Genomic DNA, 16,333 nt, shown 5'->3' with positions numbered 1-16,333 from the left:
ATTGACCATCGACTGTCTCGTGGTTGACGTACGTGTGGTATCTGCATTTGTGAGTTGACGCGACTGGCGGGCTTAGCCGAGTTGAATAAATTGTAAAAGCAAGCCACATATTTGTGTCGGATGCCGCGGGCACTGTACCGTTACCGTAACACCAACACAGCCGTTGACCACGGCTGGCGCGCGAGCCGATGATTTACCAACACTGCAATTAAACCCAACTTCAATGTTTAAATTTTATAAAATGATTTTTCGTTAAGATACTTTACCGTAATTATATTATATACATATTTCGATGGCACAGTATTGAACGGTAACAAGTCAAAAACTCGACATTTTGCGATATTGATAAATGAAAACATTTGTAAAAATAAGCTACACCTTGAGAGCCTAAAAACCCATATGGAATTTTACAAACTTTCAAACAAAACCAGTTTTGTATAGATCCATTTCGAATTGTTTCCATTCAAAACTAGCGATTGATCGTACGTTTCAATTTCGAATAGATACATTATGACATGCTTCCTTTTAAAACTTGTCAAATCTTGTGTATATTCAAATAGTAAAACATGATTATCTCAAAAGTACATTTTTTCAGTTGTTACTGTTCAATACTGAGCCATCGATTTGTTTGTGTTTTATCTGTCTGTCTGTAACGCAGAGGAAGAAAAAAACAATCATATTATACGAAACTGTGCGAGAGAGAGAGAGACGACATATGAAAAAGGATAAGGTGAGGGAGAAAGAATATATTAATATAGTGGTAAGGTAAGATAGAATATTAACGTATGAGAGCAAGACAGAAAGACGACGTATTATATAAAATATTATGAATAAGAGTGCAAGACAGGGAGAAGAATATTAAAAGGAGTAAGACAAGAGAATCGTTGTGTTCCGAGAGGTTGTCCAGTAATAAAGTGTAATTGTAATTTTAATCAAAATATTTTCTATAACAGAACTAAGCCAAATCCAAGAATGGTGACATGTGGCATTGCCACGTAGAAATTTGTTAGTTAATATACATTCAGTATCTGTTACTGTAAGTAAAGATCTGAATATGTCAATTTGGGTATGATCGACTATGACAATAATTAGCGCGGTTCTCGCCTGGCTTCCCTATAACCGTCTTGTACCTTCTCAATCGACTCTTACCTCAATTTGTTAATGTTTAAAGCAATTGAAGTTTTCATATTACACTATAGGTAAGTACGATTTTCACATGATTATCAGACTCAACAAACTAAAAAACTAAAACCAGCAAACCATTCAAAATACGGCACACTTGTCAATTACTGGGCTTTAAAGTTTTTGCACACCATTATAGAAAATAGCTATAGCTCATGTCAAATTAAATACCCAATAACTTAACAGCGTGACAGGTATGATCTAAATACATTCACTAAATAGTATCATGCTCGAAATCTTACGATCGTAATATGTGTGCTAATTAGTTTTTAACCATCACTCTGACTTTTTGACCTCACGGTGGAGTATTGCCAAAGTGACCGTCTATAAATCGATGGGTGTAGAATGTAGATAGAATAACACTATCAAAAATCAATTTGTGTTATCCAGACCATGGAAACCACACTATATATTATACACTCCGTTTTAGAATAAAAATGCTAACTTAACTAAATCGTACGAGTATCATACTCGTCAAGCCGTAACAACAATGGATTTATGACATATCGAATATCATTGAACATCATTTAAATATTGTACGTAAATAACATACTCTTCGGTGATAGCTATAATAACCACACAATCTTTATGACAAATAAGAAGTTAGAGTAAGTATAAAATAAGGTACATACCAAAGAATTGGGACTATACACAGAATAAGTCTTATACGTTATTTCCTTTATGACATTGAAATCATTTTACAAGCGCATGAAGTAAGTATCATTAAGTTGGTAAACTTTACAAATATTAAGGTCGTTAGGTTGGCATTCTGATTTTCTGGCATACGCAACGGCAGCCATTTTTATGTAAATTATGATTACTACAGTTATACATGGTTTAACTAAATAATAATGCCGACTACCTTTTATATGCTGCGTATTTACTCTTCGTGACAGATTATCTTTTTATACGCCCTGCAGATTGGTAAATAAATGTCATAGTAGTAGTCTGAAGTTATCTGTAAATGAACCTAAAATCCGAAGACACGTGTAGCTAATGTCATATTATTTAGACGAACTGTGCTTTTTTTGCTTCAATTTCATACGTGTAAGCTATATCTCTATATAAGGAGGTTTTCAACATATTCGGTACCTACATACAGAATATAGTAAATACATAATAATGCCATGTTATTGTAATAGAATAAAAATATTGTGAGTATTTTATTCATAGATATTAATACATTTTATTATTTAGATACCTACCTACCTAATTCCATAAATTTCCACAGGACTAACTGACATTGTTAAACTCTGTGTAGCTTTCTGCTCAACGAAGCAAAACAATAGGTGGGGTGCTCGAGTATAATACGTAACATTTAATTTTATTCCTGTAGCGATTGCAACAGGTCCCATTATAATGTAGAACTTGTTTTAATGCACCCAACAGGTTCAATAATGACGGTACCTGTTATGTTGGGGGAGTGCATTTTATGGCCGATACATTGGATGTTTTATTGGAAGTAAATAAAATCGTTCGACAATCTGATAAAATAATATCGTAACTTACACATTAACTAAATATTGTATGCAATGCTATTGAAAAGATAATTTTGTATAATTCGATGAGCTTAAAAATATCTGACAAGCTATTTAAATAAAATATTGAATATGTTGTGTCATATCAAATAACGCTCCTAATAAATGGGTAAATTTTATACCTAGACTAGTAGTGTTGAAATAATTTTATCAACTGATAAGATCGACATATCGCATATTTGGAAACATGTCGATTAGGTACATATAAATTATTCTAAATTTGAAATTGACTGCATTTGTTTATATTTTAAACGTCAAATCAATGTTCTAGCCCAGCACTAATTTTCATCACACATTAAATTAATGGAAGCCCCAATGAATTACAAAAACAAATTGCCTTTAAAAAAACAGAGGTGGCCATGAGATTTTACAACTTTCTTTTTAGACCAAACCAAACCTAACCTAACCTAATCTACTCCAACTTAATATTACCTCATATAATCTTAGTTTGTGATAATAGTGCATCAAAATGTATGAAAATTTCAAATTTTCAATTAACGATTATTGGATCGAAAAGCCGATGCGCCGACAGAAAAGGGTATTTATTATAATTGTCTACATAGAATAAACTGTTTTCGTAAAAAATAAAATATAAAAGGTCATGGCCACCTCTGCGGCATAATTACCAAAAACAGTTTTAAACCTTAGAAAGAAATATGCACATCAATTGAATTGATTGAACATGCCAGATAAAAATATGTTGAAACGGTCTTATAAATGCATAATATTAATACCTATTTTCAAAATTAGAAAGTGTATAGTTTCTAACCTAAAAATAATCGAAATCATAGGTAATAACGTGTTTGCCATCCAATATTATTAACGATATGTAGGTATTATACTTTTATTATATCACATGTACGTTGTGTTACGTACATTGCAGTATTAAAGTAATTGAAAATTTTAGAATTGGTTGTTTATTTTAACACTAATAATAAAATATAGCATTATAAGACAGTTTGTATGCGTACCTACAAGTATAATGGTGGTTTATAAATAATACACATTGCTTAATTTGAATCTAGCGAAACCTGATTTGGATACAAAATCAATTTAAAGTTATGATAAGTATGTATTGGGATTATCGAAACCTGTTATGTTGCCATTATATGGAAAAGTTTCTATTCGAATTTTAGATAATTACTAGGCATTCTTAATTTACCGCTTGTATAAATTGGTTACATTAGGCGGTCCGCACACAGAGATTCAATACGACCTCTCAGTGAAGCTAACACAACTTCTTTATCGATATCTCGCACAAGCGCTGTTTTTATTACATAAACTCAAACTTCGGTTCAATTGATTAATATTAAAACTAACTAAATGTATTTTAAAAAAAATGAGACAAAATGTTTAAACCACAGAACAGATAATAAATATAATACCGATAGGCTATATTCAATACGCGGCATCTTGATGCTGGCTTTTGAATGTGTGAGTGTCCTACGAAAATGAAGCACGCATTATACACGTGCAAAAGTGTGTGTAATACACCAACATTAAATAAGCGTAAATGCACAAACCGAGAGCAGTTTTCAGTATTCGACGTAAAACATATTCTTGACACGTGTATAAATTTAACCCGGGTTATTCCTTACTCAAGTCGGTTACCTGCTAACGCCTTATCCGTTATGTATTTCAGTTCCCATTATTTCTGAGTTCCCTGTTTTAAACCATCCGAGAGACCTACTTGCAGCATCAATTAAACACCAATGCCGTACCTCCTGGGTTTTGGGTCTGGCGAAAAATCACATGAGGCCCTTATGATTTTCATAAAAATGGCGCGATATACGTTAATATTCTTTAAATACGATTTTAATACTCGTATGATGTAATTTGAATTTAAATTCTAATGGATTTACATACTCATTAATTTTTAATGCACTCATTATTTTTTTAAATTACACTAATGAAGGACTTATAGAGGGCATATAGTATTGTTTTTCCTTTTAAATTAGGTTCCGAGGTGTCAGTTATCATATAATTGGTAGGTATGTATATATTTGTTTTGTTAATTTTTGAATCGTATTCGAGATTAAACAATGCATCCTTTTCAGTAATGATAATAAACGTTTTGATTGAGGATAATGTATTTTCTTATATTATTATATTAATTTGTAATACAAGCATTTTATGATGGTTATCTCGGTTGCTAAGGATTTAGCTATGTTTTGATAATATCTATTTTAATTTGGGGTCCTTAAAATATCATACAATCCATACCAATAAATATTTCATAAAAAACATCTCATAAAAATATCAATGTAAGATAATTATTGATGGTTACATATTGTCAAACACGAAAACTCCTGAGAATGTGAATAAAACAATGAGGTTGGATACTGAAAGCAGTACCTATACAACAAATACATCCATCTCTAATAATACAAACGAATAACATGTTATACCTACATTTATTATTGTTGTTGTTTCTTTAATTGTTAAAAAATATTTCTTGTCATTATTATTTAACTCAGCTGATAGTGACTGATAAGATACCATAGGTAGCGATAACTAGATAATCTATTTTTAATATTAAATAATTTTATTGTATTTGGACCCAGCTATTTTAATGATTACGTTGTCAATTTATTTACTTATGTCTAATTATATGGCAATAAACAAATATAAAAATACTTTATTTTTCAATTATTTACAGGTATTTCCAATCATTTCGAATATTGCCGCTCTTTGGTGCTTGTTAAAACACCGACACTGCGTCGAAGTACGACGAATATTTACTGGCCATGAGCCAAACAATGCGAATGATGCTTTCTTCACAATGGTGACCACGTACATTCGCCCTGTTTTGGCCATTGTGAAAGGGAGCATAAGAATGATATTCAATTAAATTAAATAAATCAACATAATATTTAGTACAGTAATACTAGGTAATTTATTCACACCGAATTTTTTAAAGCTAAAATGCCGTTCATTGATTTCATTTATTTCGTTAAATATTGTTCACTAATTAAAAGGTAGAAAAATAGATTTAACTTATTCATGCTCCAACTCTTGATAATAACTAAATTTTACCATACGTCCTTAGCACCCGTTTGGATTAAACAAACCTCGACATAATTCAATAACCATTAGGTTAGGTTTTGCCCTTTTAGGTTTAAAATGAGAATGTTCACTTATAGAAGAATAAGTTGTATACTATGTATTAAATGGGTGGTTCACAATAATTATGGATCTAGTCCAATTTTCATAAAATTCGATTTTTTTTATTTCATGGCTAGATAAAAACAGATTTCTATATTGTGTGTTAATATCACTGTCGTAGCTCTACAATTTTCCGCATAAATGGCAATACTAGTATTGATAAGAGATCAAATTGAATGTGAATCATGTCCATTTTGACAGTTCCTTCAGCAGTATAAAGAGGTATTTGCTAATATTAGTTTTCTAATATTAATAAAGCCTGAATATACTCGATGTTTCGACTTAAGGGGGGACATGCTCGTCGAAGGTCAAAATTGAGTTTTTATTGTATATTCAAACCATGATCCTGGACACTCCTTAAACGTTGTAGATGATCTATTTATATAATTTTGAAGCCTTATTATCCTACATAGTTATTTTAAACATTTGATGACTGCATGAAGTATTTTTGTTACATAAAATAGTATTCTTTTAAACCTCTCGCTCTAATGTTTTAGAATATAGTCATATTTCGGTACATAACTGTGCAGTGGTGTTAAGATTTTTTACATTTATTAATTTTTAAACGCATTTATAAAACCATTAGCATAATTTATTACGAGATAATTTTTGTAAAATATTCACGATAAAAAATTATATTGATAATCTCTGTGATCCCAAATTTGACAAGAATTAGGCATTTTATTATTCAAAAAATCGGCAAGATTAACACATTTCAAGATGATTTTAAAGATATTTATTATAAGCTATGTCCTTGACCATTCAAGTGTGATAAACATCTTATGAATAATGATTGATTTATAATAATTATTGACCTAAGAATAAGGTAGTGTTTTTTTGAAATACGCCATTTCTTTTGTCATTCCCTAGTAATTAAGCTACAACATACGGCCGTAGCCATAAAATGACAAACTATAATGAAAGTAGGGAGTAAAATGATATTGACGCGCGTGTTTGAACATGTACCGTTTAAAAAAAAATAAAAAATAAATCGGTTAGGTACATGTTCAAACACGCGCGTTAACATAATTTTACTCCCTATTTTAATTATAGTTTGTCATTTTATGGCTACGGCCGTATGTTGTAGCTTAACCACTAGGGAATGACAAAAGAAATGGCGTATTTCAAAAAAACACTACCTTCTTCTTAGGTCAATAATTATTATAAAGCAATCATTATTCATAAGATTTTTATCACACTTGAATGGTCAAGGACATAGCTTATAATAAATATCTTTAAAATCATCTTCAAATGTGTTAATCTTGCCGATTTTTTGAATAATAAAATGCCTAATTCTTGTCAAATTTGGGATCACAGAGATTATCAAAATAATTTTTTATCGTGAATATTTTACAAAAATTATCTCGTAATAAATTATACTAATGGTTTTATAAATGCGTTTAAAAATTAATAAATGTAAAAAATTTTAACACCACTGCACAGTTCTGTACCGAAATATGACTATATTCTAAAACATTAGAGCGAGAGGTTTAAAAGAATACAATTTTATGTAACAAAAATACTTCATGCAGTCATCAAATGTTTAAAATAACTATAAAGGATAATAAGGCTTCAAAATTATATAAATATATTATCTACAACGTTTAAGGAGTGTCCAGGATCATGGTTTGAAAATACAATAAAAACTCAATTTTGACCTTCGACGAGCATGTCCCCCCTTAACTATCAAAATATGGTAAGTATATACAGTGAAAACATTCCTGAATTTTACAAAAGGAGTATTAACTTTAGGTCCAAATATTTCAGGTTCCATTTTGATGGACTTGATCCATGATTATTATGAACCACCCAAATGATAACAAGTATATTTTGTTAAGGCATGATAAATAATTAAATACAATATATTCCACGAATGTTCTGTTATTTAAAACAATTTATTTGTAATGCAATGTCTTTCCACCAATGATTGAACGGGTAATATAATTAAAATGTCTGGTATTCGGTCAGTCAAAATCCATTCTTTACTACATTCTAATTTGTTTTGTGCCATAGTCAATAGTGTATTAAATACATTAATTATTTTTTTACCGATGTCACAAAGTAAACAAACAAGCACCTATATGAAAAAACAACCTTTCTGTCATTAGTTGAATTCAAATGACGCCTCACTGTGTATAAGGCAATAACATAAATTAGTTGAAGTAATATGAACTTTACTACATTTTTTTAAAACATTTTTGGCGTTGAATGACTTTTACGTAGGCATCGTTGTTTAAAGTATAACATTTCGTATCTCATTGACAAAAAATAATAATAATGACAAATATTTTTTCCTGCAATTTTATGTTTATTAATAATATGTATTCATTCAGCATTCATTCTCCAAAAATTAATGCTTTATCGTCCTGGAATTTGCGAATAAGTACATGATAATAGTTGTGAACACAGAACAGATAATAAATAGAATTCCGATAGGCAATATTAAATACACTACATTTTGATGCAGGGTTTTGAATGAGTGAGTGTCCTACAAAAATGACTTATGATGCACGTGCAATAGTGTATGTAATACACCAATATTAAATGAGCGTCAACACATAAACCGAGAGCAGTTGTCAGTATTCGACGTATGACGTATTCTTGACACGTGTTTTAGTTTATCCCGAATTATTCCTTAATCGAAATCGGTTACCTGCTACTCCTTACGCGTTAGGTATTTCAGTTCCCATTATTTCTGAGGTCCAAGGTTTTGAAATTATTTTTTAATGTAAATTATACGTTTTAAGCTGTTTATACCGAGAGCTCTTTAAAGATAGACACTCATCCCGCGCTCGAAATGGAAAATTTTACGAACCGGAGCGCTCGATGATTTTACGAAAATATTAAGGTGACGCATCAGTGAAACGCCAAATAATTTTCAACTGTACGCGCGACGAAATTTTGTACTCGCTTCGCATTCATTGAGAGAACGTCGAGTCAGACATACGTCACTTTGCTGCGTGATGGCGACGGGCCAATTAATTCTAAAATCGTGTAAAGATGACTAAAAACGTTACCCATTTACTTTAAAAAGAAAACATGTCAATGAATATATTATTATTGTTACTAATAGAATAATAAACAGAACATAAAATGGACGTATGTTGGATTTATATGAGAAATAATATTTCGTTTGACAGGCGTCTTTTGCACCCGCGACCCGCAATCCGCACATCGCCTAGCAACGATCTTTTTAGACCGTGCCTCAACTAATGCATGGCCTTAACATAGTTATCTAAATTTATGAGTATTTTATAAAAATAAGTGTTAGGTTTTTTTGTTTTATGGCCCATCTAGCCCAGACAGTCCAATTATTTTTTTACGAGATTTTATTGATCGGAACGGCGTTCCGGTGCGTTCCGGTCCATTTCGAGCCCTGCACTCATCCTCAAAATATTTAATATCTAACCAATGATAGATAACTGGCAAAACTTTCAGTATCAGCAAATTTTCAAATGTAATTAAAAAAAAACATAATTTCTCAATGTTCTTTATCATAAGTCTCTTACTATAGATTTAGAATAGCCTTAAGTATGTTTTTGACAGGAAAACAATGAAAATTTGCATAAAGTATATGCAATGTTACCCTTTAATTTTGACAGTGTGTTTTTCCACAATCGGTGACTTATTGATATTACAAAAACAACACACAAACTTGGTCAATTAAAAAATGTATTTTCATCTAATTTGTGGATTATCAAAAAAAAAAAAAAAAAACAGTAGCTAAATAAAATGTCATAGGTACTTAAATTAATCGCCATAATCAAAGCCGACTCAAGTACATGCCGAAGCATTCGGAAACTTGCCGACAACGAGTGATCCAACCTCTCATGCCTCTCGCATTGCTGTCCTTGGTTAACCTATTATCGTTATATAGAGTGCTCATACTTTTAAGATAATTATTGGAAATCGATATTACCACCGGTTTTCGTATGAAGGAACAGCCTGATTTTGACAGCTAATGAATAACAGGAATGTATATTTATAAATAACACTGATAGGTAATAATATATTCGATTTGCGATTTTTTTATAATTCAATTCGAAACGCGAAAGAGCTTATAATTATGTGGTTTTGTAAATCAATATGTCAGGCAATCTGCGATCTGATTTTGGGACCACTCGTTTCGGAAATATGCTTGTGCAAAAAGATATGTTCAGGCTTTGTATCTTAAGATAGCGCTGTCATAATACAAGAATATATAAAGTAGAATGATAATTAATAAATTAATGGTGTTTACCTTATTTGTGGTGAGTTCAACGACCAGAAATGACAGGAGCACCAATGGCTGCTCGTCGGCTCCCAGGTCCATCCCCTGCTGGCCAGCAGTGGCGGCCCACACCGCGCACGCGTGCCCATCTTGCCGCCGGCCCATCGCGGCTCGCGGACCGCGGATCGCAGTCTCTGACGCGCAGGCGACACAAGACTGTACACACCGGAGATATTTTTCAAATTTTCACAATCTTTCACAAACTGATTTTAAACTTGTCTTATTTATAGTTAAATGTTCACCAAATTTCCATGGTATCATTAAATAATTGTTTTTTGTAAGTAATATCAATGTTTAAAAATATCAATTGGATTTCTGTGGAAAAAGCATTCATAAGTTATCTAGGAGTTATAAAAAAAATACTTATTTTATACATGAATTTAAAAAAAAATACTTATGTATAATGTAACATGTATTATCAATCAGTGACGAAGGGTTAATATCCGACATAAATAGCGCAGACAAAACTTTGTCAATCAAACGTATTTGCTTTCATTGAGCTAAGACTACATGTGTAGAATTGTAGATAGTGTTTGTTAGTTTTTAAAATTCTATTGAACACTACTTAATCCAAGCCATTTTAGATAATAATCAAAAAATATTCGTTTATCTATAACATATCTAAAATTATGCCATATATAATTTAAAATATTTTATAAATAGAAGAACATTTTTTATAGATTGTGGTTTGGCTGAAGCAGGGCTTAATGAAATAAAAAAAAAACCAACCAACACCACGTATTCTTAATTCAACGAAAACGAATAAATATGACTGAAAAAGTGTGCACTATTTTCATCGGACCGCCCATAGCATACCTAAACTATTTTTGGCTTGGTTTAGGTAGGGTTTAATTGAATTTTAAGAAGTAACCAGCACCATCTGCAAATTGTATTATTAGTTCAATAAAAACAAATAAGTATGGCTGACAATATTTAAGTCGAATCTTAACAGCCTACCTCCACCCCTCGCCACTGCTATCAATTGCATTACACGTAGCTGGCGTAGTATGAGAGGTCCTAGTAGATTATTTATGAACATATTTACAAATTACTTTTAATATAATATGATAATATATTAATCTTCCAATTTCATGATTATAACCTACATTTAAAATCTCTACTACACACGCATTATATATAAGCATTACTCGTTTTTCGTTATATAACATTTTTCGCGCCACGTTCTTTTTAAGCATAGAACCTAAAAAATCTGAAAACCATCATAAAAATCCCCGAAACAAGCATGGCATTCATAAACTACAAAATAAGTAGTTTATTGGAATGAAGAGCTGAGACGCCGGCGCTGGTAGGTACCTACTAACTTCACAAAGCTTAGATTTTTTACATGCAATTTAAACCATATGCGTGGATACTTTTTCAATGTTATATGGCGAAAACACCAATTAGGAACTTAGACACTTAAATAGTGTCATAAACGTAATCCGATCCCGGCGGCATCGATCTAGTTAACTGCCCGGCCGGATTTTATTGCTTAGGGTTGAAAATGTTGTTTTTAAACGATCAGTTATTCTCGGTATACCCGAGAAGTATCTCGTTTATAAAAGTGAATAAATGTATGGAGAAAATCATAAAATAAAATGTCAACGAATGTTTCCTCATTACATCCGAGATCTCGCTATTTCCTTGATCGTAATAACCGAGTTCGACCGTATATCAATTTTATTTTTCATTCCCAAATAATAGCAAGTTCTACGGTGATTCCATAATCGGGCAAATTTCAGATTCTCGATTAACCAATAATAACCAATAATGAATTGAGCTTTCTAACCAATAGTTTCCAATTATTATTCAAAAATTCAGTCACCTAATAATAATATTATTATTTACAGGTATGAAACATTAGTAAAACCCACTACGGTATAGATTACAATTTATTAATGTCCCTAATTATTGATCACAATAAAATATTTCTAATGATACTTACCTATGTTGTGATATTTGCGTTTTTGAAACAAACAAGGTTTTTCAAGGATGTTCACCTAATTACGGTGCCTGTCTTGCACTTAAATGAAATATTTCACAAGCCCAAAGCTGAATTAAATAATTATTATTTTATTCATTGGCCAACATTTTTGGAATGTACTGTGTGAAACAGTGGCTTAAGGGGGGACATGCTCGTCGAAGGTCAAAATTGAGTTTTTATTGTATTTTCAAACCATGATCCTGGACACTCCTTAAACGTTGTAGATAATCTATTTATATAATTTTGAAGCCTTATTATCCTTTATAGTTATTTAAAACATTTGATGACTGCATAAAGTATTTTTGTTACATAAAATAGTATTCTTTTAAGCCTCTCGCTCTAATGTTTTAGAATATAGTCATATTTCGGTACATAACTGTGCAGTGGTGTTAAGATTTTTTACGTTTATTAATTTTTAAACGCATTTATAAAACCATTAGTATAATTTATTACGAGATAATTTTTGTAAAATATTCACAATAAAAAATTATATAGATAATCTCTGTGAACCCAAATTTGACAAGAATTAGGCATTTTATTATTGAAAAAATCGGCAAGATTAACACATTTGAAGATGATTTTAAAGATATTTATTATAAGCTATGTCTTTGACCATTCAAGTGTGATAAACATCTTACGAATAATGATTGCTTTATAATAATTATTGACCTAAGAATAAGGTAGTGTTTTTTTGAAAAACGCCATTTCTTTTGTCATTCCCTAGTGGTTAAGCTACAACATACGGCCGTAGCCATAAATTGATAAACTATAATTAAAGTAGGGAGTAAAATTATGTTAACGCGCGTGTTAGAACATGTACTTAACCGATTTTTTTTAAATTTTTTTTTAACGGTACATGTTCAAACACGCGCGTCAATATCATTTTACTCCCTACTTTAATTATAGTTTGTAAATTTATAGCTACGGCCGTATGTTGTAGCTTAAACTACTGGGGAATGACAAAAGAAATGGCGTATTTAAAAAAAAAACTACCTTATTCTTAGGTCAATAATTATTATAAAGCAATCATTATTCATAAGATCTTTATCACACTTGAATGGTCAAAAACATAGCTTATAATAAATATCTTAAGAATTATCTTCAAATGTGTTAATCTTGCCGATTTTTTGAATAATAAAATGCCTAATTCTTGTCAAATTTGGGATCACAGAGATTATCAATATAATTTTTTATCGTAAATATTTTACAAAAATTATCTCGTAATAAATTATACTAATGGTTTTATAAATGCGTTTAAAAATTAATAAATGTAAAAAATCTTAATACCACTGCACAGTTATGTACCGAAATATGACTATATTCTAAAACATTAGAGCGAGAGGTTTAAAAGAATACTATTTTATGTAACAAAAATACTTTATGCAGTCATCAAATGTTTAAAATAACTATAAAGGATAATAAGGCTTCAAAATTATATAAATAGATTATCTACAACATTTAAGGAGTGTCCAGGATCATGGTTTGAAAGTACAATAAAAACTCAATTTTGACCTACGACGAGCACGTGGGCCGTTAATATGTTGTTTTATTTTACCTGAATTCAATAATGTCTGTAAAATTAATTTAGGTATACTAACAGTCGGTATCAATATTATCATGGGATACTATTACAATTAGCGATAGCCCGCGATTTTTTTTCAAATCGAAGGTATAGAACAGGGTTAACCAAACTGTGTTCCGCTGAACCTGAATAGGTGCTCCGCGACAATTTGGAAAGGTTTTATACACTGCAACACATTTAAAGATCTTCTATTAAGTCGAAATAAAATATGTAAAGAATCTGCTTCATATTGAAAGGCGAGTGATGATCAATATTCACTGATGTTTTCTACAACCTATTTATGCGAAGTGGGATTTTCTTTTTATGCTGCAACGAAGTCAAAGTGCAGGAACAGGCTCGACGCCACACCGATATTAGAATGCAACTTTGATATCAAAAAGATATGTAATTCAAGGACTCAAAATCATCTAAGTCATTAAGTGCTTTATTTATTCATATTTTTATGTTTATATTATAGTTTTATATTTAAAAATAATTACTAAATAAATACCTAATGTGTTTTAATAACATTTTTTATTATTGATTAATATTACACCCACGGTGACCGCGCGGCTTAAGCGTTGGACTATAACGCTGTGGGTCCCAGGTTCGAATCCTGGGTCTGGCAAGTACACATTGTTTTTCAATTTGTTTCTGTCAGGGTATGGACCTAATAGGTTGAGCAAGTGGCTGACATCCATTTCTCGTAAAAAACAAAATCTGTTAATACAAACCTCTACTCTGTGGAGGCCCATATGATCCTATTAGAATCGGACATGGTCGAAAGAAAAAAGAAGAATTATTAATTAATGAATTACTCAACCTAAAAAAATATGCTAAGTGTTCCGATAAAATTTCCGGGTTTGCGAAGTGTTCCATTCCAGAAAAAGTTTGGGAATTGTTACAATGAGTGCTAATACTTCTATACAAGCCTACCCTAGATAGCTGCCGTAGCGGCCGAAAGCAGGCTGGTGTATAATAGATGCGCTGGAAATTTTAGATGTTATTATGACAACATGCGTTTAAATCCAGAACATGGGCATAGCAAAGATGGTTACATGTAAATTATACGTATGAAGTTCGACGTATCATTAACAGCTTACAGTGAAACGAAAACAGATGACCATATAGCAGTGAATTTCAGAATATTCCAAAAATTACAAAACTGAATTTTTTTAAATATTATATTTTAAGGATATATCTAATTTATTATAATTATTATTGTCATGATGGAGTAAGATTACATTGGCTGTCATTAAGCAGTGCAATTAAGGTTGCACAAGAAAGAAGTTTTCGATTGTTTTATTGTATTTTAACGCAGTGGCAATTATTGAATGCTGCGTGTTTCGTCGATTTTAAAAGTTGTGCAAAAGCTAATTTGCAATAAACAGCTAAATTGGTAAGCTACTGCGCTTTTTTAATTAGCAAAATCTATTACCCAACGGAGGTTCACACAGCATTTTAGAATTACTCTGATCTGCGTCTGTAAACATTATAATAAGTACGGGTACTGAATGCCGTCAGCTGTGATGCCACGGAGGCCATTTTGAGGCATTATAAAATCAGGGAAAAACGCGAAAATAATAATGTGATAGGTACCAACTTAACACTTTCGGCGCCAATATATTAATTTGTTTTATTAACCAACCATTTTTTTTTAATTCTGCGTAATCTAACTATAATAATGATTCCAATACCATTTATTAGTCAGTCTAAACAGTACTTCCCCGCTAATAATTTAAGTTTGCTTTGTTTTTCACGAACGGCACTGTGCAATATTCTTTTAATATTTTAGTATGCAGGTACAATGTGCACTGAACACAAATACTTATTAACTTACTTACTTACTTCGAGGACTTTACCCACCATAATATAATATTTTTTTTATTGTAATTTCAAAATAAATGTAGACAATGGGCTTATTTAAATACATAATGCAACATTGCGGTTTATCATGTTTCTAAAACATGTATTTAAGTAGAAATCACCTACACTATAAATACATGGCATCTAAAAATCAGGCATTATTACATAGTTTATAAAGAATTTAGCTACATTATTATACCTAATATCAATGATAAGACTTACTCTAAATATTATTTAGTACGCAACTCGAATATTTTATATGTAGATAATATTATTTTTTTTACGATATATCGAGAATACTAGAAAATTTTAGGTGATGATATTCTGTAGTAATACGCCCAATGAGGCTTGATTTTTTTCGTGGCGCTCATGGAGACGCCTTTATAATGCCCACCTTAAATTTGGACAAACTTGCTTCATAATGATATAAAGTATCATTGGCTGTAAACCACTAGATACTAATCAGTCGATACCTCATTGGCAGCATACTAATACACCGACCAACGAATGCTCCCTTATGATTTACGAACTCTTAGAAATTATTTACGTATAAAATGTATGTGAATTTAGGTAAATGACTATCAAATACTGCCATACTCTTCAGACTACATTATAAACAATGTAATTCATTTATAGCCAAAATGTCCTTATAGGTGAGCTACCTCGATATCGTTACCACGCTTTGTAATACAGTGGAACCCCGATCTACCGTTCTCGCATAAATCGTTTTCCCGCACGGATCGTTCATTTTTGAAAGTCCCGCCAAA

At 31.3% G+C, this 16,333-nt stretch overlaps 1 protein-coding gene across 4 annotated transcripts in view; it reads right to left on the bottom strand.

The window, feature by feature from the left end:
• fus (epithelial splicing regulatory protein fusilli) overlaps positions 1-16,333 on the bottom strand; it is a 141,977-nt gene that overhangs the window by 113,176 nt on the left and 12,468 nt on the right. For all 4 annotated transcript variants that reach the window (XM_085960633.1, XM_085960634.1, XM_085960632.1 and 1 more), the window contains exon 2: positions 10,126-10,470. In XM_085960633.1, coding sequence (XP_085816759.1) covers positions 10,126-10,260 — 135 coding nt within the window. In that variant the 5' untranslated portion in view covers positions 10,261-10,470. The remainder of the gene's footprint in view (positions 1-10,125; positions 10,471-16,333) is intronic.

This window comes from Rhyacophila brunnea, unplaced genomic scaffold (assembly GCF_057557595.1).
Source record: "Rhyacophila brunnea isolate RB1 unplaced genomic scaffold, BYU_Rbru_1.0 scaffold_12, whole genome shotgun sequence".
Taxonomy (NCBI): Eukaryota; Metazoa; Arthropoda; class Insecta; order Trichoptera; family Rhyacophilidae; genus Rhyacophila; species Rhyacophila brunnea.
The sequence above is the reverse complement of the archived record's forward strand: the minus strand, read 5'-3'. Positions and strand labels throughout refer to the sequence as shown.